Here is a 26,431-nt window from a genome sequence, read left to right as displayed (position 1 = left end):
CATGTCATTTTCTTTTCACTATACTAGGTCATCGAATTGAATAAGTGATAATGGAGAGGTCTTTACCTAATAATTTTTTTTACAATAAAGATAAAGGTACGATGATTTGAACTATAAACCGCTTCCGCTCTACCTAGTGAATTTTTGAACTTTTTAAGAATATTTTTTAATAATTTTTTTTTTTTTAAAATGAATCTAAAAAACAAAACAAAAATCCCCGATCAAGGGTCGTTTTGTAAACGGACATTCACCAATGCGTTTCGTCGGTTTCATTTCATCTCTCTTCTTGCGCGCGCGGTGTTATCGCTCTTCTTCTTCCCAAGCTTCTCAAATCTGACTTCACTCTCAACTTTTCATCTCTTTCAGATCTCTCTCACACACCAATCTCACTTTCATGGTCATATCCCAGATCGTTAATGCTCTCTTCATTTTCCATTGCTCTCCAATCTTCAAACCCTCCACTCTTGTATGATTCTGCAACTAGATCTCTGCTTTTGGGCCTCTACAAGAAACTATCGACTCTGTTCAGAGATGTTTGGATATGGGTTCTCCGATTTCAGCTTTGATCTGCATTTAGTTCTTATGTAATATGGATCTCAGATTGAACTTAGAGGTGCCTATGCTCAGAAATTCTTCTTTGTCGAGATTGTGTCAATTTGACGGTACTTAATTATTCAATTCGTCTTCGGAGGTGAATACGGGTTAGAAGGTCTGAAAGAAAACATGTTCTGGAAGGACCGTGATAGAGAGCACAAAGAACTCAATGGCGGTCCTCTCTGTGGGCAGGTTCGAGTGCTTGTGGTTGGTGATTCAGGTGATTTTTTAATCGTTCTGGTGACTTTTCTTCTGCCTTTTGTGATTGAATGCTTCTTACCTTTTCTTTTCCTGGTAACTCCACTGAAATGTTATGTTAACTGGGAGCATCCTCTGGTTTTGATTTCTGTATTATCTGTTTAGCTAATCTCGATGGGCAGATAGTTATTTCCATAGCTGAGTTCAGAGTTTAATTTGCGTAATGGCGGAGGTTCTGATTTTGATCATTTTCATAGAGTTACTTGGAGTTGGAGGGTTAGTTGGGCTCCTTTGGAGTTATCCATATTTAAATGGGAACTTGACCAGTAAGGACTTTTAAAATTTTCAAAATCAGAGTGATTTGGCACTGTGGTGTTCCCGGACATAAAACTGAAAGATTTCATGACTGATAATCGTTTGCAAAAATTCTCCATTTGCGGCAAAATGTTTGATTTTAGAGGAAAGTTCATCTCATCTGGAATGTGATAAATCTGTTGCCTTATTTTTCACTTCAAGAAATGATTGATCTTTGAGGGAAGTTTTTAGACCCCGAGCATGTTCATCAGTCTAGGTCAATACATTTGAGATTTGGACTAATTCCGAGCTGAATTGCAAATTGGCCAACATTCATCATGTGAAAGTGCAAACAAGTTCCCTATGTAAAAATGCAAATTAATCTTTGTGGGGTTTAATTTCAGGTCCTAATTGATTTAGTAAATAATACTTTGTCATTTGATAGTTCTTTAAAATAATTTAGGCTTAACAGATTGAAGAAGATATTTTCTTGAGAAGTAGGACTTATTCTAATCTTCTTAGCTTTCAAAACTTTAACCTTCTATTCTAACCTTCTAATTTTTCTTGTACAATTAAAAACATATCAAGCAACTTTTTACAGGAATAGAGAGATGAATGAAAGAAAGACTGACTGGTTAAATAATATAAACTTATTTCCAAGTCTACTTTTGCAGTGATTTTGATATGATAACATGATTTTTCCATAGAGACCTTGGATTGAGGTGTGGCCCTTGTTAGGTGTTACACCTCTCTTGGGTCTTGTGTAAAGCTTTTTGTAATTGCCTTTTAGGTCTCATTTCGTTTGAACAAAGCCCCTTTTAGGTTAGTTTGGCCCATTTTGGTAGTTGGTATTTATGTATTCCCTTTGTTTCTCTTTTCTTCCCCCCAACACCACACCCACCCACCCACCCCCCCCCCCCCCAAATCAAAGCATAGTTTCTCATTTAAAATATGTGTATATATTATATATACAAGTAGTGTAGATTATATTTTGTAAGAAGGTTTCATTAGTTGATCCTTTTTATTGTATTCTTTGTCGAAAGGTAGAGAAAGACTTGGATGATCTGCTTTGGAGTTGTGAGTTTGCAAGGTTGACAAGGAACTACTTTTTCCACGAGTTTGGTTTAATGTTGGCTCCTCAGAGGAGTGTCAGTGGTTCAATTGAGGAGTTGCCTCCTCCATCTACCTTTTAGGGAGAAGGGTTACTTTCTTTGGTATTCAGGGGTGTACGCCATTCCTTGGGTGTTATGAGGAGAGAAATAATAGAGTGTTTAGAAGGTTGGAGAGGAACCCTATTGATTTTTGGTCCTTGGAGAAGTTTTATGTCTTCCTTTGTGTTTCACTTTTGAAGACCTCTGTAACTATTCTTTAGGCAACATTTTAGTTAGTTGGACCCCATTTCTTTGAGGGACCTTTTTTTTTTTTTCCTTTTTTACTTCCTTTTCTTTTTTTGTATGCCTTTATATTCTTCTATTTTTTTCTCAATGAAAGTTGTGTTTTCTATTTTTTTTTTAAAAAATATGGGATTGCCAATTTGCTTTAGCGATTTAGGATAAGCTCCAACATTCTTTTGGTGTTTAGATGGCTTTTGCAACAACTCAAACAGGGTTATCATGGAGGAGGTATTATTCAATTTCCCCTCGTGTGATATAGGGGTGTTTGATTGGCAAATTGGTTTCTTCGTAACTTTATAGGATATTTGGATATTTGGCTTCATGAGACATAGGAGTCTTCAATGATAAAAGAGTTCTCAAGAGGAGGTCTGGGTCTTGATTATTTCCTCTTTGGGCTTCCATTACTACAAACTTTAGTGATTATCCTTTCTCTCTCATTCTCTAAAATTGAGTCCCTTTCTTTCCTCTCTCTGTTTTTATGCTTTGAATTATTGTTGTTATTATTGATTTTTCTGGCCCCTTTTGGCATGGGTTTTCCTTTTTGCATTGTCCTTGTGTATTCTTTGATTTGTTTCCAATGAAAGTTGTTCTCTTCATTAAAGATATATATGTATATATTTGTATTTCTTTCCTCCTAATAATGAAATCAGACTTTATCTTTCTCAAAAATACAATTATCGGATAGATGATATTTGGTGCTTGGATTGTGGGTTCTCTGAGCCTAAGGGGTCAACATGACTGGCTGTGCTTGTATCTTGGATGCCATGAATGCTTAATTTATCTATGCCTGTATGTTAGAAAAGTTTGTTGCCCGTAATTGGTTGGTGACTTTAAAAAACTAGATAAAGTCGAATTTCATTATTGGTGCTTAGATCGTGGCTTCTCTGAAAACAGTCTACTGCTCGTAACTGATTTATGTTTCTCATAAAAATAAAATAATAGTAATGACAATAATAAATAAATAAACTTGATAAGTATTTTTCTGTTTTTCTATCATTCATTTCTCTGCACATTTAAAATTTCGGCCATATTTCTCTTGATAAATTAAATTTCAACATTTTTCTAGGTGTGGGAAAAACTTCTCTGGTTCATCTAATTGTAAACGGTGCTTCCATTTCTTGTCCTTCTCAAACTATTGGCTGTACAGTTGGAGTTAAGGTAAGACTCGCCTTCTGTCTCTAGCGATGCCAGTTATTCTTGAAAGTTCACTATTTATCTATTGTTCTATTTACAATTTTGATAGCATATCACCTATGGAAATGCTGGTAGCTCTTCAAGTAGCATAAAAGGTGATGCCGAGAGAGATTTCTTTGTTGAACTTTGGGATGTGTCAGGGCATGAGCGCTACAAAGACTGTCGCTCTCTTTTCTATTCTCAGATCAATGGTAAGACCTTTGTGCCTGTCAATTTTTCATATTTATTTTTAAAAATATTAGTTACAGAACTTTCAACTTGTATGAGCGTGTCTTTTTTTAAGCATGTTGCCTAGACAATTTTGGTAAGCATTAATCATTGACAATGTACTGGACCTACTGGTACTATTTGGGTTGTTTATCCTTGTGTCTGGCATATTTTTGAAGTTTCTTAGCCTGCTAAGGCATTACTTAGGTTATGTCAAATACATAATAGTTTGTGAGGCACACTGTATATAAAGAAAAATAAATAAATATATATGTAGATGAATATATACATAATAATAATAAGGATAAACATCCATGGAAATGAATGGTTTATAGCATAGGAAAGGTTCATATAAAACTTAAAAGGTAAACAAATTTCAAACTTTCTATTACTTGATGGAAAGTTTAGAGTAGGAGAGTAGGAGAGTAGGAGAAGAAGAATCTGGGAGAAATCTGGGTAGAGTAAGTGGTCTGTAGTGGACTTGTGACAAATTAATACGTCATTGTGTTGGGAAAAAAAACCTAGTTTGCATTTAGGATTAGGAATTTTTTTGTGCTTTTTAATTAAAGTGCCTTAGGGTTTCAATGGAACGCACAGGTGCTAGAGTTGTGTTTAGTGTCACAGTCATGCTTGTCCAGGGCGTGTTGCTCAAGGCTTCATGTCCATCTCCACCTCTTTTTACCATGCTTTCATCCTATGTATTTCATTTTGCTAGTTAGTTTACTTTCTATGTACTTTTCTTAGTGTATGACCGCTTGCCCGTTTCCATATGCAAGGGTGGCAAATGTCTTTTTGTTCAGAATGCACTATGTGGGGGTAAGACTAATTATCATATCCTCATACCCGGAGTGGTATGCTATAAAGCCGTTGTTGTTGCTTATTGCTTTCTAGCCTACTACAATCTTTCTTTGCTCAAATCATGTTTTCAAACGTTTGCAAAAATCTTTTCCTCTAAACCCATTTTCTAAAACTGTTTTCTCCGAAACAGGGGTGGAGGTTGTGAGAGGCACTCGGTGTGTCATCGGCGATCCAAATTCGAATTGGCTGACTTGTTCTTGAGCGAGAACAAGTGTCGCACAATCGCTAAGTGAAGCTTCCGAAAGGGTGATTGTGATTGTTGGTATCAGAGACAAGTTGGCTTGTGAAGTTGAGAAGCTGTGATCATATCTGCTACGTAACAGTTGGGCAAGTCCCATGTTGACCGGTTGGTCGAGATAGAAGAGTAAATGCTTTATCTAATAGAAGCCCTAATCAGGTTTGGTTACTAGAAACTTGGTTCAAAACGTCTCTGACAAGGCCAATGAAATCGACGCGGTGGTTGACTGCTTGGATGGGATGCCCGTCAAGGAATTGTTTACAAGGGTTGAGACCCTAGAAGCAAAAGCTATAAGAACTGGTAATTTCGAGCGTGAGAATGGCTTGTCGGGCTCGGTTGCCCCTATGGAAGAGCGTGTCGGGGAACTAGACAGCTCACAGAAAGCGATAATTCAGATGGTGACTAAGTTATCCGAAGGCTTTCGAGCCACTCTCAATGTCGTCCGGGCAGAGATCGCGGATATCAGTTCAAGAGTTAACCTCACCATGAGAGCGGTGGGAAACCAGACCCCAGCTGCGGGTGCAGTCTAATTCAACAGGGTAAAAGTACCCGAACCTAAGTCCTTTTGTGGGGCTCATGACCTGAAAGCGCTAGAAAATTTTATCTTTGATATGGAGTAGTATTTCAAAGCTAAGAACACAACTATTGAAGAGTCAAAGATCATTTGGCGATAATGCATCCAGCTGAGGATGCCAAGTTATGGTGGAGGTCCCGTTTCCTAGACATCCAAGAGGGTCGGTGCACCATTGACACGTGGGAGAGACTGAAACAAGAGTTGCGTTCTTGGTTCTTTCCCAAAAATGTTGAAATTTTGGCAAGACGTAAGCTATGAGAATTGAAACATACTGGCACTATTAGGGACTATGTGAAACAATTTTCCGGGTTGATGTTGGACATGCGGGATATGTCCGAAAAAGACAGTTTTCTATTTTGTCGAAGGTCTGAAACTGTGGGCAAAAACAAAATTATATGAACAAAGAGTACAGGAACTCCCAGTCGCGTACGCAACGGCCGAACGATTCTTAAGAGATGAGGCAACAATTGAGATCCCCAACTAGAAGGAGTAAGAGCAACTGTTCAAGCCCATCGAGAAATAGTGGGGGAGACATAGACACTAGTGGGGATGACAAACCACTTCAACCGAAGACTAGAAATACGTGGCGAGGGCCAAATCAACAGAATTTTTATCGGCTTCCATTCTGTTATATATACAAAGGGCATCACAAAGCAAGTGAGTGTCTGAAACGAGCAGTCTTTAATGCCTTTCAAGCCTCATTAGCCTCAGACTCGAAAGGCAAAGTTGTTCATACAGAGGAACCCGAAAAAGGGGGATTGATGTATGTAGATGCTTAGGTCAACCAATAGATCGGCCAAGAGTACCGTGGTCAACTCTGGAGCCACCCATAATTTTATGTCTAAAACAGAAACTAACTCATGAGCAAAGCTGCCTTTTACCGCCCTTCATGTAGCATATAGCGGATCTTCACTAAAAGCTGGCTCCATTGGTGGATGGATAAGGCCCCTCACTCTAACATGAGAACAAAGAAAGCCGCATGAGATCCTTGTAGCTTTGTCCTTGCCGCTGGCGCACTTCTCCTAGCTATTGCCCATTTATTCTGGAATAATCTTTTTAGGAGGGACAATTTTACATATTTCTGCCAAATCCTTCTCTAGACAGTCGAATCTCCGTTGGGAAGGAGGTACAAGAAAAATGAAAGCAGTGAACTCTGCAGCCTTCCCTATTATAGGAATGGTAAAGAGAATAGTCGTAAAGTTGGGGGATTGGAGTGGCCTTGCCGATTTCGTGATCGTTAAAATGGACGACTTTGATGTGATGTTGAGGATAGAATTCTTGCTCGGGCACAAGGTAATACTGATACCTCTAGCCAAATGCTTAGTGATCACAGAGTCTACGTCCACCGTTGTGCATGCCGGGATCAAACAGCCGAATGAGATAAAGATGATCTCGGCCCTCCAGTTGGAGAGGGACATTACTCACGAGTCAGTTGAAACCATGGAAGGGAAAGCCCTTCAAGACATTCTGTGCATCTTGGAAAAGTTTCGCATTGTCGAGTCGGACAACTTAAACAAGTCCCTGCCTTCAAAGAGGAGGAAAAGGAAGCTCAGATGCCGAGAGTTCTTACTAGGGGAAAAAGTACGGATAAAATTGCATCCAGAGCAGTTTCGATTGTGAGGTCAAAGAGAATGTCACCTCGTGAGAAGATATGAAGGACCGGTGGAAGTCACCAAAAAGGTTGGAAAAGCCTCTTGTCAGGTGCAATTACCGTCGTGGTTGGAGATTCATCCTGTCATCCACGTAAGTAGATTGAAGCCCTATCACCTCAACCATGCTGATGAGCGATGTAGTGTTGTGTCATGTCCGTCTGCCATGACGAAGAGAACGACAGAGGAAGAAGTCAATGAGAGACTTGCTGGAAGAAAGCAGCAGAGTTAGAAGACCAGGACAAGGTTTGGGAGAGTTCTTGGAGAGGTGGAAAAACCTCCAAGACAGAGAAGTTCATTGGGAGCGCACAGAAGACCTTAAGGCAACTGCTCAACAATTTGCTGAGTTCGAGCAGAGTCGGTTGATGGGGACGTCAACCAATTGAGTGGGGGAGAATATCACGCTCATGCTTGTCCAGGGCGTGTTGCCCATGGCCGCATGTCCACCTTCACCTCTTTTTACCATGCTTTCATTCTATGTATTTCATTTTGCTAGTTAGTGTACTTGCTATGTACTTTTCTTAGTGTATGACCGCTCGCCCGTTTTCATATGCAAGGGTGGCGGATGTCTTTTTGTTCAAAATGCACTATATAGGGGAAAGACCAATCATCATATCCTCATATCCGGAGTGCTATGCTATAAAGTTGTCGTTGTTGCTTATTGCTTTCTAGCCTACAATCTTTCTTTGCTCAAATCATGCTTTCAAACGTTTGCAAAACCCTTTTCCTCCAAACCCGTTTTCTCCAAAACGGGGGTGGAGGTTGTGAGAGGCACTCGGTGTGCCATCGGCGATCCAAATTCGAATTGGCTGACTTGTTCTTGAGCGAGAACAAGTATCGCACAATCGCTAAGTGAAGCTTCCAAAAGGATGATTGTGACACCGAGCACCTAGGCCCACACCTGATGGTGTCTTTTAAAACACTGAATCTATTTGGGTAGTAAGTATTAAAAGTATCCGAAGAAGTTAATTTTTATTGAACACACTCATAAAAGTTCATAAAAGTGTTAGCACTCCTGACCTTAAAGGCTTATCTTTTAGCTTTATCTCCCATGTTGGTGCTCTCTATGTAAAATGAACTTGGATTCCTAAGGACACATTTTTAGAACTTTCTGCTTTGCTGGAAATTTTCGGACTTGGTTGGCAGGTGGCTCTAACCGTCAATTTTTGGAGGCCACCCTTTTAAAAGAGAGAAATGCTTGTTCTTCAATTCTTGAGAGATTTCTTTTTAGATTTTATGGCTTGAGTTGCTCTTTCATGGTGGAAATTTGATGTCTCTTGTAATTCTTACAGTTTAAGTTCTCTTAATGTCATTTGCAATATATATATATATATATATATATAGTAACTTGGATTGGGGCTTGCCTTTTCTCCCTTCTCTGTTTTTTCTTGGTAATTTCACATTTTCTGTGAATACATTTTTTTCTTAAGCTTTTCTTTTCCTGAAGTTTAATATATATTTTATTTCAGTTCATGCTTAAATTGTGTACACAGGCGTTATTTTTGTTCACGATCTTTCCCAGAGAAGAACAAAATCAAGCCTACAGAAGTGGGCAGTTGAGATTGCAACGATTGGGACATTTTCAGCTCCTTTAGGATCTGGAGGCCCTGGTGGCCTTCCTGTGCCATATATTGTTATTGGTAACAAAGCGGATATTGCTGCTAAAGAGGGTACGAGAGGAAGTAGTGGTAATCTAGTTGATGTTGCTCGCCAGTGGGTTGAGAAGCAGGGTCTGCTTTCCTTCAGTGAGGAAATCCCTTTAACTGAAAGTTTCCCGGGCGGTGGAGGACTTCTTGCTGTAAGAATCATAATTTTGCCCTCACATTTATCAGTATTTTATCCAAATCAATATCTAATATGTTATTTAGATTGTAGATTGTGGGTAATAGCTTTGAATTCGTTTATTGGTTAGATGGTTTGGTCAAATGGTTCCATTTCATCCATGTCTTCTATACTTCCCTATTTCCTCCAACTTTTTGAAGCAAACCAGTACTTTGTGCTGTAGAAAAGTTTGACATTATTTGAGAGATGAATCCGCTAGTATGACAATGTAAAATAATGAAGCTAAACCTCTGTGTGCTTGGTTATTGACTAGTGAACGTGCTTGTAAAAAATAGCACCCAATTCCTTTAGATTGTAATGATAATTTCGACATTCTCAAGCTGCAAATGTTACTCTACCATTCCAATTTTCATTAGTCTTATGGTGGATTTTCTCTACATAGGCTGCCAAAGAGGCGAGATATGACAAGGAAGCCGTGACCAAATTTTTTCGCATGGTCAGTTTTCCTATTGCTATTTTCTTGTTTCCTGCTCTTCTTTTACTTGTAAATCACTGCTCCTTTCTCTCCCCATACTATCAATGTGTTGATTTGCTTTTTCCAGCTCATCCGGAGAAGATATTTCTCAGATAATTTACCTGCAACAAACACTTGGTCCATTTCTCCGGTTCCAAAAGCTGTACAGCGACTTGATGACACTATCAGTGATGAGGAACAGTCCTACAGTCGTGCAAGGTACTTTTTTCAGAAAAATGCTGCTTCCTTTTCCCCCTTTTGGTTGAAAGTTGAAAAGCTGTTTTTTCCTCTTTTAAATGATAGGCTTTCATGTTAATGAGTGGGTGTTTATCTAATAGCAAGATGATTCCAATACTGTTTATTAATAGGACGTTAGGAATCCGATTCACCTGCACAAGAAATAACACAAACACACTTCAAAACTAGACACCCAACTCCAATAATCAGGGTCCCCGAAATATAGTATTAGATAACAACCAAGAATAATGTTCAAACAAGAGTCTAGTTCAGAAATACAAAATAGCAAGCTAACACAGACAGTAAGCATAAATAAAGGATAATCAGCAATTCGAGAGGCTATCTCTCCCAAGAGTCTCACTCCAAAAACATCCCCACTACTCTCTCTTCCCCAAATCCTACAAATACACAATTCGCTGGTCCCCCCTCCGTACACGGAACCTCTACGCGCATCCGCTGCCTCTAACGGTTTGTTTTTCCTATGGTGTCCCTCCTTGCTGGTCCCCTCCTTCATTTCAGCGTCCACACATCCCTTTTTACCCCTATTCCTCTCATACACCTTCGTAATTGGGGGTCTCACATAGGATTCTTGTCTAGTTTAGCCATTTATCTTTTCTCTTTATGCATAACAATAAATTTGCTGTTTTTTTGACACCATAATCGTAGGTTAGTAATTTTTTTGACCAGTTCTGGAGGTTGGGTGGCTGCTTGAGATATGTATGCCTTTATTAGAACAAAGTAATTAGAGATGGATGAGACGATGAAAAAGAATTTTTTGTTTTCCATCTTGAATGAACTTCTGATTGATTGGATGTTCATTAGTTATTTTTCAGCTTATATCTCGGGCACGAAATATAGTATTAAAGGACAGTTTTGTAGGTGGAAGGGAAATTAGTAGCCATGAGTTCAAACTTTGTATTCGGACGTTTCTTGGTGCTCCAAAGAAGGGAAAGAACTAAAGAAGGAGGTTTCTATATGTGAATCTTTTTTAATTATTATATGGTTAATTATCACATTGGCCTGAAAGAGGATTTAAGACATACAAATTCTTGTGCGTAAGCGACTTGCAAAATGCTTATGTGATTCCATAATATCTCTTCCTTTCCTTATATTACATTAACTCGACTGTAGCTTATTATACTGATGTTTCAACTAATTGCAGTTTCAGTAGCGAAACGTACACGTACAACGCACTTCCTCCACTCCCGGCACAGCGTAATCTTACTCCACCTCCAACGCTTTATCCCCAGCAACCATTTTCAGCCTCTGAGAATTATAGCCTTCCGAAATTTGCTCTTTCATCCTCCCAGGAGATCAACAATTCCACCAGATCAAAGCGCTCGGATATTAATGTATGATCCGATCGGTGAATGACTAGCATGGGCGATACCGATGGCTGTGGCATACTATAAATATACCTATATGAGTTGTCTGCACTTTGGTTGATATAAAATCAGTTCATTAATTCTTTCATGGCTTAAGGAATCCGTCTCTGTAATCGGTGGTGCTCGATTCATGGTATATGTTTAATGATATGATATGCTATGCTATAGAACAACTACAGTCCATTCTTTCCTATCAAACTGCTTGTTCTCGTGCATGAAAAAAATTGCTTTAATCATGGTTGGACTGATGTTAAGATTTGAAATTATCTGTGCAAATAATATTAGGGTAAATACGCCTTTGTTCTGAAGCTTGTTGAGATATTTATTTAGTGCATAGGTTTCAAAATTTATACTTTTATCTCAAGGTTTCAACGATGATCGATTTGGTTCATTTCTTCAGTTTTTCTCGTTAGGAAGTCGGTGAAAATTCAGCCACCAGGAATATTATCTTTAGCGATCAGAGTCAATATCATCGTACTTGTACTTGTTAAGTCATGGATGGATCCAAAAGCTTAAATTGATGGGTGAATGTATGTTTAATATATAACATTATCACACTTTCTTTCACTTATGGGTTTGAAATATGTAGCACATTAAATCATGTTTTATAAGATGATGGCGTGGGGACATAAAAATACAAATTGCAAAAATTTTTCAAAGAATGACTGCCAACACATTATGATAGAATAATTTTTCTTTGTTTTTTGAATCATTGAGTCAAGTCATATCCATGTACAAAAAAGGAATGAGATATGATCAACGGTTTAAACTATGGAATATTGTATAACAGTCAACATTACACTAGCCAACAAACAACATACAAAATAAAAACAAACAAATGTGAGAGGCAAATTTGAGAATACATAGAAACTGACAACAGCCAATCGTACGAAGGTTCTAAAACAAAGCAACACAAATTGTGAGAATAAGGGGAGGATTTTGGGTTTTCAAATGACACAGTTAGCTTTTTAATTTAACATACTCTCGCTTCCAGATTGTATATGCTCACGTTTAATGAATCTCGCTCTTGGTTGACGAATTTTGACGTTTCTGACACGTATTTTCCAAAGAATTATTTCTCTACATACATTTTTTCCAAACTACCATCTCAAATCACATGTTTTTCTTAATGTAAAATCGTTTCTGATCCCATTTTCCACATAATAAAATCAGAAACTATATATGTTTTCTTTCATAAAGCACATGTCAATTTCATATACCATTTACAATATCTTCGTTTGGAAAGTAATTGTATAACGAAACAGAATTAGCTCGATTTCGTTATATAATTACACAACCAGCTCGATATCTTTCATAAAACGCAGGTCAATCTTAAACGTTAAATGGTTTTAAGATAAACTGTTATGACACTTATGTTTACTCATAGTCATTTGGGGCTGACTGTGTAATTATCTGTTTGTATGTTGATGATATGTTGATCTTTGGTACAAATATAGATATAATTAACGACGCCAAGTTATTTCTATCCTCATAATTTGAAATGAAAGATTTAGGTGAGGCTGATGTGATACTTGGTGTTAAGATCAGAAAAACTGTCGACAGTTTTGATGTTACACCTGTAAGAACACCCTATAATCCTAGTACGAGTCTTAAGTAGAATAAGGGTGAAAGTTTATCTCAACTTGATATGCAAAAATTATTGACAGTGTTATGTTTTTAATGAATTATACTAGACCCGATATCGCATATTGTTGGAACGTGCACATGAACTGCGGAAGTAAAATGGATATTTAGTACTCTAATTATGCAAATAAATGTAAAAGAAAAGTTAGAGAATACAACCTTTGTAGCTCCAAATTGACCATCAATTTCGCTCCAATCTCCTTACGCACTGGCTATGAACCACTATAAGAGTCTTTCTGACTATTCTTCGGTCTTAGAACGGGATGGTGGGATCCGATGAGTGACTAAAATAGAGATGAATTTAGTATAGAAATCAATAAAGAATTGAGGACTTAATTTCTAAAACTCTTTTAGAATCTCTAAGTTGCCAAGAAGAATTTCTTTTTCAACTAACTTGAAATTCACCAAATGACCAAGAAACTTTAATTTTTATCAAAGCATCCTATTTACATAGCAATTACATACAATTCATGCAAAATTCAGATAATCAAAATTTGACACTTCAGAATGCACTCAATTTAGTGGGATAAGTGGCATCAACACTTTGCCAAATGAATTACTCACCAAATTCAATAAAAGTTAGATTTTTCCACTAAAAATTATTCTTGGATCTTTCTACCAAGTGAAGTCAATATTTTTACTTTTGACTATTTTGAAGTCAACATTTGACTTTAGTCAAATTTTAATTAAATACAATTTTAATTCAAAATTAATTCAAAACTTATTTTAGAATTTCTCACTTAGTGAAGTCAACTTTTGACCTTTGACCTTTAAAGCTTGGTGAACCAACGTATCCTACGGTCTCCTTCATTAGATTGCACCATGAGATTCCTATGGTTCGCCTGCGTGTCATCCTGGAGTGACCATCCCTCGGAGGGCCTGATTATAGGAGTTGGAACAATGCAAACTCTAGCAATGGATATGGTTTCTTAGGTAATCTTCAACAGTCGTCTTTCCCTTCGATAGCTTATTGAAGCGTACCTCTGGGATCTAAAAATAGGACAACCACACTTACGAGATGAATTAAATTAGTTAATGAATCCTTGACTGAAACAACAGTAGCTAAAAACTATAGGAATAAGAGTTATTCTGGTGTTACTGATTGGTTGAGATTGTCTCAATTTAGGGGAGTAGCTGATCACTCTTCAGTAGCTGTTGCTCTAAACCTCTGAAGTATCATTGCAAAAACGAAAATTAATAGTTTAATTAGGGCTCTATGATTACATATGTTTTTACTAAATTGATTGGATTATTAAGTACTGGGTTATAACTAATATGGTCAATTGATTGTTGTTGTTTTAGCATGTCTTCCATAATCATATCTTTGCTTAAAAATGAGAAATTAACCGGTGAAAACTATGCAACGTGGAAATCTAACCTGAATACGATTCAGGTTATTGATTATCTGCGGTTTGTCTTGACAGAGGAATGTCCTCCAGTCCCTACTAGAAATGCATCCCAAGTGTTGAATGATGGTCATGACTGTTGGACGAAGGCCAATGATAAGACTCGAGTCTACATCTTGGCAAGTCTGTTTGACGTTCTTACCAAGAAACATGAAGCCATGATATCTGCACATTAGAAATGGAGACCCTCCAAGAGATGTTTGGACAACCATCCATTTAGATCCGACACGATGCCCTCAAGTACATTTACAATGTACACATGAAAAAAGTTAATCAGTGAGAAAACATGTTCTCGACTTGATGGTTTAGTTCAATATTGCTTAAATGAACGGTGTAGTCATCGACAAATAGAGTCAAGTGTCCTTTATTTTAAAATCTCTTCTAAAGAGTTTTCTTCAATTCTGCAGCAATGCGATTATGAATAAAATACAGTATAATTTGACTACACTTCTAGACGAGTTATAGGCTTTTCATTACCTTATGAAAGGTAAGGAACTAGTAGAAGGAGAGGCAAATGTTACCCATTCCAAAAAGTTCTATAAAGGTTCATCCTTTGGAACTAAGTCTGTTCCATCGAGCTCTGGTTCTAAAAAGATCCAGAAAAAGGAATGAAGAAAGGGGAAGACTTCCACTGCTGGAAAAGGCAAGGGCAAAGCTAAGGCTGATAAGGGCAAATACTTCTACTATAATGTGGATTATCACTCGAAATGCAATTGCCCCAAGTAACTTGCTGAGAAGAAGAAAGAAAAAGAAAGTAAATATGATTTACTTGTTCTAGAAACTTGTTTAGTGACCATGATGCCTGAATACTGGATTCAGGAGCCACTAATCACGTTTGTTCTTATTTACAAGGAATTAGTCTCTTCCAATAGCTTGGAGAGGGTGAAATGACACTCAAGGTTGGAATGGGAGATGCTATTTCAGCTTGTGCAGTGGGAGTTGCTAAGTTATTTTTTGGAAATAGTTTTTTTTTTTTAGAAACCTTATACATTGTTCTCAAATGAACAAGAACCTTGTTTCTATTACCTGTTTAATTGAACAATCATACTCTGTTTCTTTTAATTCAAATGAAACATTTATTAGAAAAAATGGTGTGATTATTTGTTCAGCTAAACTAGAAAACAACTTATATGTAGTAAACCAACTGAATCAAAAGCACTTTTAAATCATGAGATGTTTAAAACTGCAAATAATCAAACAAAGAGGCAAAAAATTTCTCCAAATTATAATGATATGAATTTTTGGCATTTGAAATTAGGCCAAATCTCGATAGGATCGGGAGATTGGTAAAGAATGAACTTCTAAGCAAGTTAGAAGATGATTCATTACCTCCATGTGAATCCTGTCTCGAAGGAAAAATGAATAAAAGACCTTTTAGTGGAAAAGTTATAGAGCCAAAAAGCCCTTAGAGCTCATACATTTAGATCTTTGTGGTCCAATGAGTGTAAAGGCTAGAGGAGGGTACGAATACTTCATTTCTTTCATAGATGATTATTCGAGGTATGGTTACTTATACCTAATAAAACATAAATTTGAAACCTTTGAAAAGTTCAAAGAGTATAAGGTTGAAGTTGAAAACCTATTAGGTAAAACAATTGAAATACTTCGATCTGATCGGAGTGGAGAGTACATGGATTTGGAATTCTAAGACTATATGATAGAACATGGAATTCAATCCCAATTCTTAGCACCTGGTACACCTCAACATAACGGTGAATCAAAAATGAGCAATAGAACTTTATTAGATATGGTTCGTTCTATGATGAGCTATGCTCAATTGCCTAACTCGTATTGGGGGCATGCAGTATAGACTATAGTTCACATCTTGAACAATATTCCCTCGAAGAGTGTTTTTGAACATCTTTCGAGTTATGAAGGGGTGTAAATTGAGTTTACATTACTTCAGAATCTGGAGTTGTCTTGCACATGTATTAGTGACAAATCCTAAGAAGTTAGAAGCTCGTTTAAGATTATGCCAATTTTTTTGGTTACCCTAAGGAAAGGAGAGGTGGTATATTCTATGACCTCAAGAAAATAAAGTGTTTGTATCAAAAAACACTACATTTTTAGAGGAAGACTATATGATTAATCATAAACCACAAAGAAAACTAGTATTAAGTGAAACCACTAAAGAATCAATAAAGGTTGTTGTTGCAGTTGGTCCTTCGTCAAGAGTTAATGAAGAAGCCAACACTTCAGGTCAGTCTCGTCCTTCTCAATCATTGAGAATGCCTCGATATAGTGGGAGAGTTATGATACAACCTGACCACTACTTGGGTTTAATTGAAACTTAGGTTTTCATGCTAGATGCTGGTATTGAAGATCCATTGTCCTATAAGGCAATGAATGACGTAGACAAGGACCAATGAGGTAAAGCTATGAACCTTGAAATGGAGTCTATGTACTCAAATTTAGTATGGAATCTTGTAGATCCACCTAAAGGGGTAAAACCCATAGGGTGCAAATGGATCTATAAAAGAAAGAGAGATGTAACTAGTGTAACGCTGAAAATATATCTTATGCTATGTAACGCGTATTCACACTACTCATGGATGAATGTAATGCAAGTTCATGTCCCTGGCAATGGCGCCATAAACTTGGTACGCAAAATTTGATGTTCTTGAAAATAAGCATGTGGACGGATAACGATGAATGTGAATCATGCAAGCTCATGTTGCCATAAACTTGTTGACTTGGGATGGAAATGGAATGTGGAGGTTGTGATATGCTTATTCATACTTTATGCGATACTACTTCTAGATGTTTGCGTTATATGTTTGTAGTATGCTATGCATTGTCACAATTTTCCTTGTGTTGAATCCAAGTATAATTCCAACGCAAGTTTCTCGAAGTGATCCGAGGTCAAACACAGGGATTGCGTAGTTAATGCGTTACGTTCGTGATATATGCGACCAGGGGTTTTTCAATTAATAAAAGTTGTGTTTATATAGGTATTTAAAGTTGCGGTAAAGTAAAATTATACGGTAAAGTAAAGTTGCGGTAATAAAATAAAGTGCGATAAAAGTAAACTTAAGCTATTATAATACAAGATACAGGATACATTATATAGGATACTGAGTTTGAGACTGACTGTGAAGATTATACAAAGGGTCGTGTTATGTAGTGGCAAGTCTTTATGTATGAAACAAAAATAGAAAAGATAACTAGTGTAAACATCACAAGTTATTAATTGCATTAAAGACATAACTATGGTTCCACTTTCCTTTGGAGTACACCTCTCGGTGATTAGCCGTGTTCCCACATCTCTGTGGTGAACAAGGATGAACGTAATGAACGCAAGGTTGCTTCCATCTCTGGAAGTACTTCTCGCTTTAGTTAACGCATTCTTCCAACCTTCTCTCGACAGGAGAAATGGCATCTTCATTTCTGCTCTCATAGGTGAAGGCAGAAGTGAAGATGCCGTCTAGAATGCTTTAGCTAAACATGTTTATTTCCTTAACATAGATTAATTTACTTGTTAGATTCATGCTAATTACCAGGGGACTAAGAAAACATCATGGATAAAGCAATTCATGGAGGAACGGAAATAGACAGAAAGATGGAGATGGAAATAATCATGACATTCAATACTAATATTTAGTGTCTGATACATGGTGTGAATGATAGATTGAGAAGATGAATACAATTGATGACAAATATAGAAGAGTGGCAATGTCTTGACATAGATCTGAACGGTGGATTTGCTTGCCGGTGTATGGAATAGATGAAGAGAAGAGCTTCCCTCTCGGGCTTGCTCGTCTGGTAGAAGTGACCTTGGTACAAAGCTTCAACGGTGGGGATTGAAAGGATTTGCCTTGAGACTCACCTCTCAGTCTTGTCTCTTAAATCTTCCCAGATCTTCTCCGATCAGGCTCTTCAGACCAGTCTCTCTCTTAATATAAAAATATCAAAATATGCCCGTATCAAGTATATCTTCTCATAGAATTTTAGAGGCTATTTATAGGCTCAGCTTTGACTCTCTACAGTGTGGACCCCACTTTATTGTTAAGGCAGTTCCGGAAATGGTGGAGTGAATATTCCTTCTATTATGCAAACAATCCCTTCAGAAATGCACAACGGTCAGCTGTATACGTGTCTGGATCCTCCGCAATTGCATTTCTCTTTTGCATCTTCGATCGTTTGTCCGCATGCAGTGCTATTTTTGATTACCGCATGCGGTTGAGATTGCGTTGATCGCTTAGCTCTTGATCGATTGTCGCATGCGCCGTCATTGCATTGATTGTCTATTCATTTCTGAATGATGGGTGCAATGCGACATAAATGAATTGTTCAGATTATCTTGAGCCATGAACGCATGCGGTGTCTTGATTTCCTACAAAACAGACTTGAAATAATTTTTTCTACCATCGCAATGGTGTCAGTGGGTGTATTGACGACAATTTATAATTCTCACATTTCTTATCTAATTTCTCTACAATTGACGCAATTTTCCTTTCTTTTGGCCGCAATATCTAAATAAAACAGTATAAATAACTTGTATTTCTACAAGTTATCAATTAGGAAGCTACAAACTTTCAAAGCTAGACTTGTAGCAAAGGGTTATACCCAGAGGGAAGAGGTTGACTATGAGAAAACTTTTTTCCCTATTGTTATGCTTAAGTGTATAAGAATTCTCTTGTCCATAACCACATATTATGACTATGAGATATGGCAAATGAATGTCAAGGTTGCTTTTTCTGAATGGCAATCTTGAAGAGAATATCTTTATATCTCAGCCCGATGGGTTCATAGCTCGACGTCAGGAGTAAAAAGTTTGCAAGCTGAATCGATCCATTTATAGGTTGAAACAGGCATCCAGATCTTAGAACATTAGATTTGATACAATGATCAAATCTTTTGGTTTTGATCAAAACATTGATGAATCTTATATCTACAAGAAAATCATGAACAATAAAGTAGCTTTTTCTAGTACTTTATATGATGATATCCTAATCATTGGGAATGATGTAGGGTTCCTTACTGGCATTAATAATCAACAGGTACCAGTCCAATCTAGGGTTAGAAAACTGGACTGTGATTAAGAACATCCTCAAGTGTCTTTGGAGAACGAGGGGCTATAAGTTGGTGTATGGAGCAAAGTTGATCCTTATAGGATACACTGACTTTGATTTCCAAACTGACAAGGATTCTAGGAAATCCACATTAGGATCAGTGTTTACGCTGAAACGAGGGAGCTATAGTGTGATGTAGCATCAAGCACGAATGTATTGCAGATTCCACTATGGAAGCTGCATATGTGGCTGCTTGTGAAGCAGCAAAGGAAATAGTTGGGCTAAGGAAGTTTCTAAGCAATTTGAAAGTGGTTCTAAATATGGACTTGCCCGTCACCTTATACAGTGACAACAGTGGGACAATAGTTATTGTTGATCTATTTATAAAGGTTCTCTCTTGGCCAAAGTGTTTGAGGGTCATCTAGAGAGTCTAGGTTTACGAGACACGTATATTATATAATCTAGGGTAAGTGGGAGATGTGTAATAAGTATATGGATCCTAGTTTATTGTATTTATTTACAATAATCCCGTCTTTTGGATTTTAATATCATGTCCAACTCATTGACTAGAGTTTTAGTTCAAGTGGGAATGCCCTAAAACTCATAGATAGTAAACGTTATTAATTGACCATCATCAATAAAGAGTTATAGATGTTATCAACAAATGTTGTTGTTTGTCTATTTTTGTCTTAATAACCCTAAATCCAATAAACTACAATCCAAAGGCTACCTTATAAGTATGATGCTTGTATTTATGAAGTTGAAATATGGATGTTATGCGTTGATAGAATTACGTTGTGCACTCAAGTTTTCCCAGCGGAATCCAAGTGTAAATTCCTCTGAGTTTCCTGGTAAGTCCAGGGTCGAACACAGGGACTTGTGAAAACAGTTTGTGTTGGTAATTTTTATGAAGAACTTTGCGCTGTCGCCCGCATTGTGGTAATTAAAGAGGATGCGGTGATAAGACTTTTAAAACTAACATGCGATGTGATAGCACAAAATTTGAAATAAAGATAAGGAAAAGTACATCCCTAAATTTTGCGCTGTCGCTCGTATTGTGATTGACGCATCCATTCTTGCGGCGATCTATGTTATGTGGATTGCGGTGATAGAGTGAGATCATTTGCTTCTTCTTGAAACATCTCCGTAATCCTGTGCCTTAATCGTTGTAAACAGACAAAGAGAGGGTCAAATGATTTAAAAGAAAACAACAATTTTTTTTAAGGAAGTAAAATTAAGTAAGATTCAGATAGCTAAATACTAGTAAAAGTGACGAAGGAATAAGAGTTCAAGAATCATGTAGGGGGGTAGTCCGGGTTTTTTCAGCTTCACGGAGACTTTTTCTGGTTGGAAATCACCTCCGTAATATGCTTTAACTTGTTGTCCATTAACCTTAAATGTCCGGCTGCCATCCTCAGTGATACACCACACCATGGGGAAATATTTCTTTAATGATGAAAGGACCGGACCAGCATGATTTTAATTTTCCCGGGAAGAGCCGCAGTCTTGAATTGAAGAGTAAGACCTTTTGCTCGACTTGGAGGTTCTTAGTGCATATGCATTTATCATGTCAGTGCTTGGTGCGTTCCTTATAAATCTTCGCATTCTCATATGCGTTGATCCTCCATTCTTTTAGCTCGACCAGTTGTATTTTCCGCGCGTCTCCTGCTTTTTTCAAATCAAAATTTAGCTTATTAACCGCCCACAGTGCCTTATACTCCAACTTCAAATGTAAATGACATGCCTTGCCAAATACCAACGCATAAAAGAACATACCTATTGGTGTTTTAAATGTGGTCCGGTATGCCCACAACGCATCGTCAAGCTTCATTGCCCAATCTTTCCATGAAGGCTTTACTACCTTCTCAAGTATCAACTTAATTTCACGATTGGACACTTTGGCCTGACCATTCGTTTGTGGATGGTATGCGGTGGCCACTCTGTGGAGGATGTTGTACTTGCGCATCAACTCTTTGATATTATGATTGACAAAGTGGGATCCTTCATCACTTATGATGGCATAAGAAGTGCCATAACGAGTGAAAATATTTTTCTTTAGGAACTGGGAGACTACTGCTGCATCACTTGTAGCGCATGCTATTGCCTCTACCCACTTGGAGACATAATCGACGACCAATAAAATGTAATGCTTGCCATGCGAAGGAGGGAATGGTCCCATGAAATCAATCCCCCATACATCGAATAATTCCAACTCTAAGATAGTGTTCATTGCCATTGCGTTCTTCCATGAAATGTTACCTGTGCATTGGCACCGATCACATTTCATTGCGTAGTCAGCCACATCCTTGAATAATGTAGGCCAAAAGAATCCACTTCGCAAAACTTTGGCTGTGGTGCGCTGTCCTCCAAAGTGCCTACCATATGGTGAGTCATGGCATTGTGACAATATCCGTTGTTGAGCATCATTCGGTACGCATAATCGAATAATCTGGTCTGCACCTCTTTTATACAGATTTAGCTCATCCCAATAATAATTTTTGCATTCGTGCTTGAGCTTCTTCTATTAATGATAGGTGTAATCTTTAGGGAATTGTTTGCAAACCAAATAATTGACGATGTCTGTATACCAGGAAAATTCTTCTATGTGGAACAACTGCTCATCCGAGAATACGACACTCACCTTAGACTCGTTGCGGTCAACCTCAGGATTTTCCAGTCTAGACAAGTGATCAGCAACTTGATTCTCTGACCCTTCTGATCAATTATTTCGATATCAAATTCTTGAAGGAGGAGAACCCATATGATCAACCTCGGCTTTGCGTCCTTCTTTGTCATTAAATATTTGATCGCCGAGTGATCAGTGTGGATGATTACCTTGGTTCCCAACAGGTATGCCTGAAATTTTTCCAACGCAAAAATCACAACCAGGAGTTTTTTCTCTGTGGCGGTATAATTTATTTGAGCAGGGTTTAAAGTTTTACTCACATATGCGATGAGATGCAAAATTGTTTTTCTCTTTTGCACTAAAGTTGCCCTCATCGTATACCCGCTTGCGTCGCACATGATTTAAAATGGAAGTGCCAGTCCGGCGCAATCAAGACGGGTGCGGTAATCAGTGCATCTTTTAAAAATTTGAATGCGTTGAGGCAATTGTTGTCAAACTCAAATTTTCTGTCCAGCTCTAACAACGCACTCAGTGGTCGTGCTATCTTAGAAAAGTCCTTGACAAATCGTCTATAGAATCCAGCATGCCCCAAGAAGCTTCGCACAGCCTTTACGCTGGTTGAAGGTGGAAGTTTTTCAATTTCTTCAATCTTTGCTTTATCCACCTCCAATCCATCCCGGGAACCTTATGTCCCAACACTATGCCCTCCTTAACCATGAAATGACATTTTTCCCAATTGAGCACCAGATTCGTCTCTTCACATCTTTTCAAAATCTTCTCCAAGTTGGCTAAGCAGATTTCATAAGTGTTCCCATAAACGGAGAAGTCATCCATAAATATTTCCACAGAGTCCTCGAGATAATCTGAAAAGATCGCCATCATGCACCTTTGGAACGTGTTTGGCACATTGCAGAAGTTAAATGGCATGCGACGAAAAGCAAATATCCCATATGGGCAAGTGAATGTGGTCTTGTCTTGATCTTCAGAAGCTATCATGATTTAATTGTATCTGACATACCCATCCAAGAAGCAGTAAAAAATCATTCCCTACTAGTCATTCTAGCATTTGATCGATGAATGACAGAGGAAAATGATCTTTCTTTGTGGCTGCATTCAAGTTGCGGTAGTCCATACATATACGCCATCCAGTGATGGTCCTTTGCGGTATTAATTCGTTGTTCTCATTTGGGACTACCGTCATTCCATCCTGCTTCGGCACACATTGCACGGGGCTGACCCACGTGCTATCTACTATGGGATAGATAATGCCCGCATCTAACCATTTGATAATCTTCTTCTTGACGACCTTCTTCATCATAGGGTTGAGACTGCGTTGATGTTCAATTGTTGCTTTGTGGACATCTACAAGACGAATGCAGTGCATGTAGTACGCAGAGCGAATTCCTCTAATGTCAGGGAGCTTCCATCCAATTGCTCGCACATGTTTCTTGAGAATGCTCATCAACGCATTCTCCTGATCTTTGTTGAGCGTAGAGGAAATGATCACTGACAGCTTCTCATTCAGCCCCAAAAATGCGTACTTCAAATAGGTTGGTAAGGTCTTTAAGTCAAGTGTTATTTTTCGTTCTTCTATTGGCTCTACTTCTTGATTTGCGATCATTTCTTCGTCTTTATTTGTTTTTGTTGTGATCACTTTGCAAGCAGTAACAGATGCACTGACATCCTCTTCTTCATACTCTTCATCAAACTTTTCTTCTTCAATCAAATTCAAGTCATCATCAAAATCTTACAGGTCTTCTTCATCCGAAAACTTTATGGCACGAATTATATTAAATTTAAGCTTCTGTCCGTTGATACTCATAGTGATTTCCCCTTTATGCACATCAATTTGGGCACGACCCATTGATAGAAAAGGTCACCCCAGAACGATGGGCACATCTTTATCGGCCTCATAGTCTAAAATGATGAAGTCGGCTGGCAGAATAAATTTGTCAATTGTTATTAGCACATCCTTCACCTTACCTTCTGGATGAACCAAAGATCTGTCGGTTAGTTAGAGAGTCACTGATGTGGGCACAAGTTCCCCCACATTTAGCTGTCTAAAGATTGACAGAGGCATCAAATTTATGCTGGCTCCCAAGTCACACAGGGCTTGCCCAATGTAGAGTCCTCCTATGGAGCAAGGAATGATAAAGCTCCCAGGATCACCCATCTTTGGTGGGATTATTGATTTGGAACTTTGCGTTAACGCCACCGTGGCAAATTTTCCAGCACCCTTCTTCTTAGTTACCATATCCTTTAGAAACTTGGCGTATGCAGGCATTTCCTCAATCGCTTCACTAAAAGGAATATTAACATGTAATTTTTTTAACCTAGATAAGAAGTGTTGGTACTGTACCTCTTCATTTTTCTTCTTCCTTAGTCTCTGTGGGAAAAGGGGTAACTGAACTTTCACGGTTCCCGTTTCAGTTGGCTTTGAGGTTGACGCAACCTTCGGTTCTACTGCTTCATTTTCTCTTTCTTCTTCTTGCGTTACCGCAATCTCAGGTTCAGCTGCAATGGAAGTTGTTCTACTATGCTCCTTCTTTTCTCCCTCCACAGTCTTCCCGCTGCGCAATGTCACAACCTGACATTGCTCCTTACCTGATCCCCCTGGGTTGCGTGGAAGTTCAGCTGAACTTGGCAGCACCCCTTGCAGCCTACTTTTCAGCTCACTTGCAATCTGGCCCATCTGTAATTCAAAGTTACGGATGTACGTAGCCTGACTTTGAAGCACGGTTTCGTTTTTCTCTATATATTGCTTCAATAGGCTCCCCAAAGAAGAATATTGTGGTGGTTATTGTGAGCTACTTGCTTGGTTGATCGGTTGACCGTTGTTGTGAGGGAAGAATCCTGGTGGCCCTTCTTTTTGCGCCACAAGTTGGAAATTTTGTTGTTGATTCTTCCAAGAAAAATTGGGGTGGTTTCTCCACCCGGGGTTGTAGGTGTTTGAAAAGGGATGATTCTTTACAAAGTATACAGATTGTGGATTTTGCGGACAATCTTCCATCGCATGCCCATCACCGTAAGTCGCACACTTTGCGGTGTTTTGACTGATTGCGTTGATTTGCCCACCTTGCGGTGTTGGGCTGCTGATCGCCATTCCTTGGATCAAATTCATCATTGCGATCATTTGGTTTTGTAATGAAACAATAGCATCGTTATTTGCATCAGGGTCTTTAAGTCTCAATCTCTGGTCACTCTCTCTCCAGTTTTCATGGTTCTTAGAGATACGATCCAGGATATTCTTTGCCTCATCGTATGTTTTACCAAGCAGACCACCAACGGCTGCCGCATTGGCAATGGTCTGCGAAGCAGGATTCAAACCATGATAGAAAATCTCCATTTGAAGGCAATCTGGTAACCCATTATGTGAAAAATCCCAATCCGACCTTTTAAACCTCGCCCAAGCATCACTGAGCGATTCGTCCATGTCTTGTTCAAAATTTGTAATCAGTTTCCTTCGTCTTGCATTCTCGATAGGTGGAAAATACTTCTCTATAAATTTCTCCACTACCTGCCCCCAAGAAGTGATCTCTCCTAGCTCGAGAGAATATGCCCATTTCCTAGCCTGATCACAGAGAGAAAATGGGAATAACGTTAGTCGAACTTCTTCAGCAGAGATGTTCGGGAACAAAAAAGTATTGCAGATTTCAATAAAACTTCGGAGGTAAGCGTGCGGGTTCTCGCCACGCCTTCCTCCGAATTGACCTGCAGTCTGGATCATCTGCAGCATCACCGGTTTCATTTCGAATCTGCTTCTGTCGAAGGCAGGCCTCATGATTCCCGGAGAGAAATCATAGAGGTTTGGCGATGCATAGTCCCTAATGGGCTTATTGCTATCGTTTGCCAGCAGAATTGGATTCGCCATGGCATTATTATCATTTGGTGCTCCATTTCCAGGCTGCTCCGCCATCTCTTCTTTGTTTGATGGGTCGTAATTCACCAGAGATTGAGAGTTATGCAAAGAAATAAAAAAAAATTATTGTTAGCAAACTATCTTGCTGAAGCCCCCGGCAACAGCACCAAAAACTTGATGCTTGTATTTATGAAGTGGAAATATGGATGTTATGGTTGATGGAATTTCGTTGTGCACTCAAGTTTCCCCAGCGGAATCCAAGTGTAAATTCCTCTGAGTTTCCTAGTAAGTCCAGGGTCGAACACAGGGACTTGTGAAAATGGTTTGCATTGGTAATTTTTATGAAGAATTTTGTGGTAACCGGATAAATAAATAAAGTGTTGGGATTGTGTTTGCGTTGATGAAAAGAAATAAACAAATACAGCGGAGTTAAGAAAAGACAGTTGCGTTAATAGATGTAACGAGTATGCGATGAACGGGTTGAGAAGATCTTTAGCTAGCGTTACTTGGGAATGCGTCAGACTATGCGATCATGTTACAACCATGCACAACAAGTCATTTTCTAATGTAAATGCAATGATTCTAAATCTAGGACGCATGTGTTGAATGCAAAATGTCCATAGAGCTCATCCCTAAGTCTCTACTCTTGTCCTATGCGTGATGCAAAATGCATGAAAACAAGGTGACCGCATACAATCATATCCTATCTCTAGGATGCATGCGATGCATTGATAACAAATAGTGCTCATTCTTAAGCGTCTATCTC

The 26,431-nt window shown here is 38.4% G+C and overlaps 1 protein-coding gene across 1 annotated transcript; it reads left to right on the top strand.

Moving 5' to 3' along the window:
* The first annotated feature begins 218 nt into the window (after positions 1-218).
* Positions 219-11,426, top strand: LOC120088120 (Ras-related small GTP-binding family protein). The gene is made up of 7 exons (XM_039045195.2): positions 219-814; positions 3,547-3,638; positions 3,724-3,865; positions 8,694-8,998; positions 9,425-9,478; positions 9,585-9,715; positions 10,896-11,426. The coding sequence occupies exons 1-7, from the start codon at positions 724-726 to the stop codon at positions 11,089-11,091; spliced, it is 1,011 nt and encodes a 336-aa protein (XP_038901123.1). The 5' UTR covers positions 219-723; the 3' UTR covers positions 11,092-11,426.
* Positions 11,427-26,431: the final 15,005 nt, after the last annotated feature.

Source organism: Benincasa hispida, chromosome 10 (assembly GCF_027475165.1).
Source record: "Benincasa hispida cultivar pf3 chromosome 10, pf3_genome.v1.1, whole genome shotgun sequence".
NCBI classification, from domain to species: Eukaryota; Viridiplantae; Streptophyta; class Magnoliopsida; order Cucurbitales; family Cucurbitaceae; genus Benincasa; species Benincasa hispida.
Note: the sequence above shows the minus strand (reverse complement) of the source record. Positions and strands in the feature narration are given on the sequence as shown.

What these genes read in the sequence shown, in the direction of transcription:
- LOC120088120 (XM_039045195.2), top strand. Translation starts at nt 724, where the DNA reads ATGTTCTGGAAGGACCGTGATAGAGAGCACAAAGAACTCAATGGCGGT. An exon ending in GCTTGTGGTTGGTGATTCAG is followed by an intron (nt 815 to 3,546) that starts GTGATTTTTTAA and finishes ACATTTTTCTAG; the next exon opens with GTGTGGGAAAAACTTCTCTG. An exon ending in CAGTCCTACAGTCGTGCAAG is followed by an intron (nt 9,716 to 10,895) that starts GTACTTTTTTCA and finishes AACTAATTGCAG; the next exon opens with TTTCAGTAGCGAAACGTACA.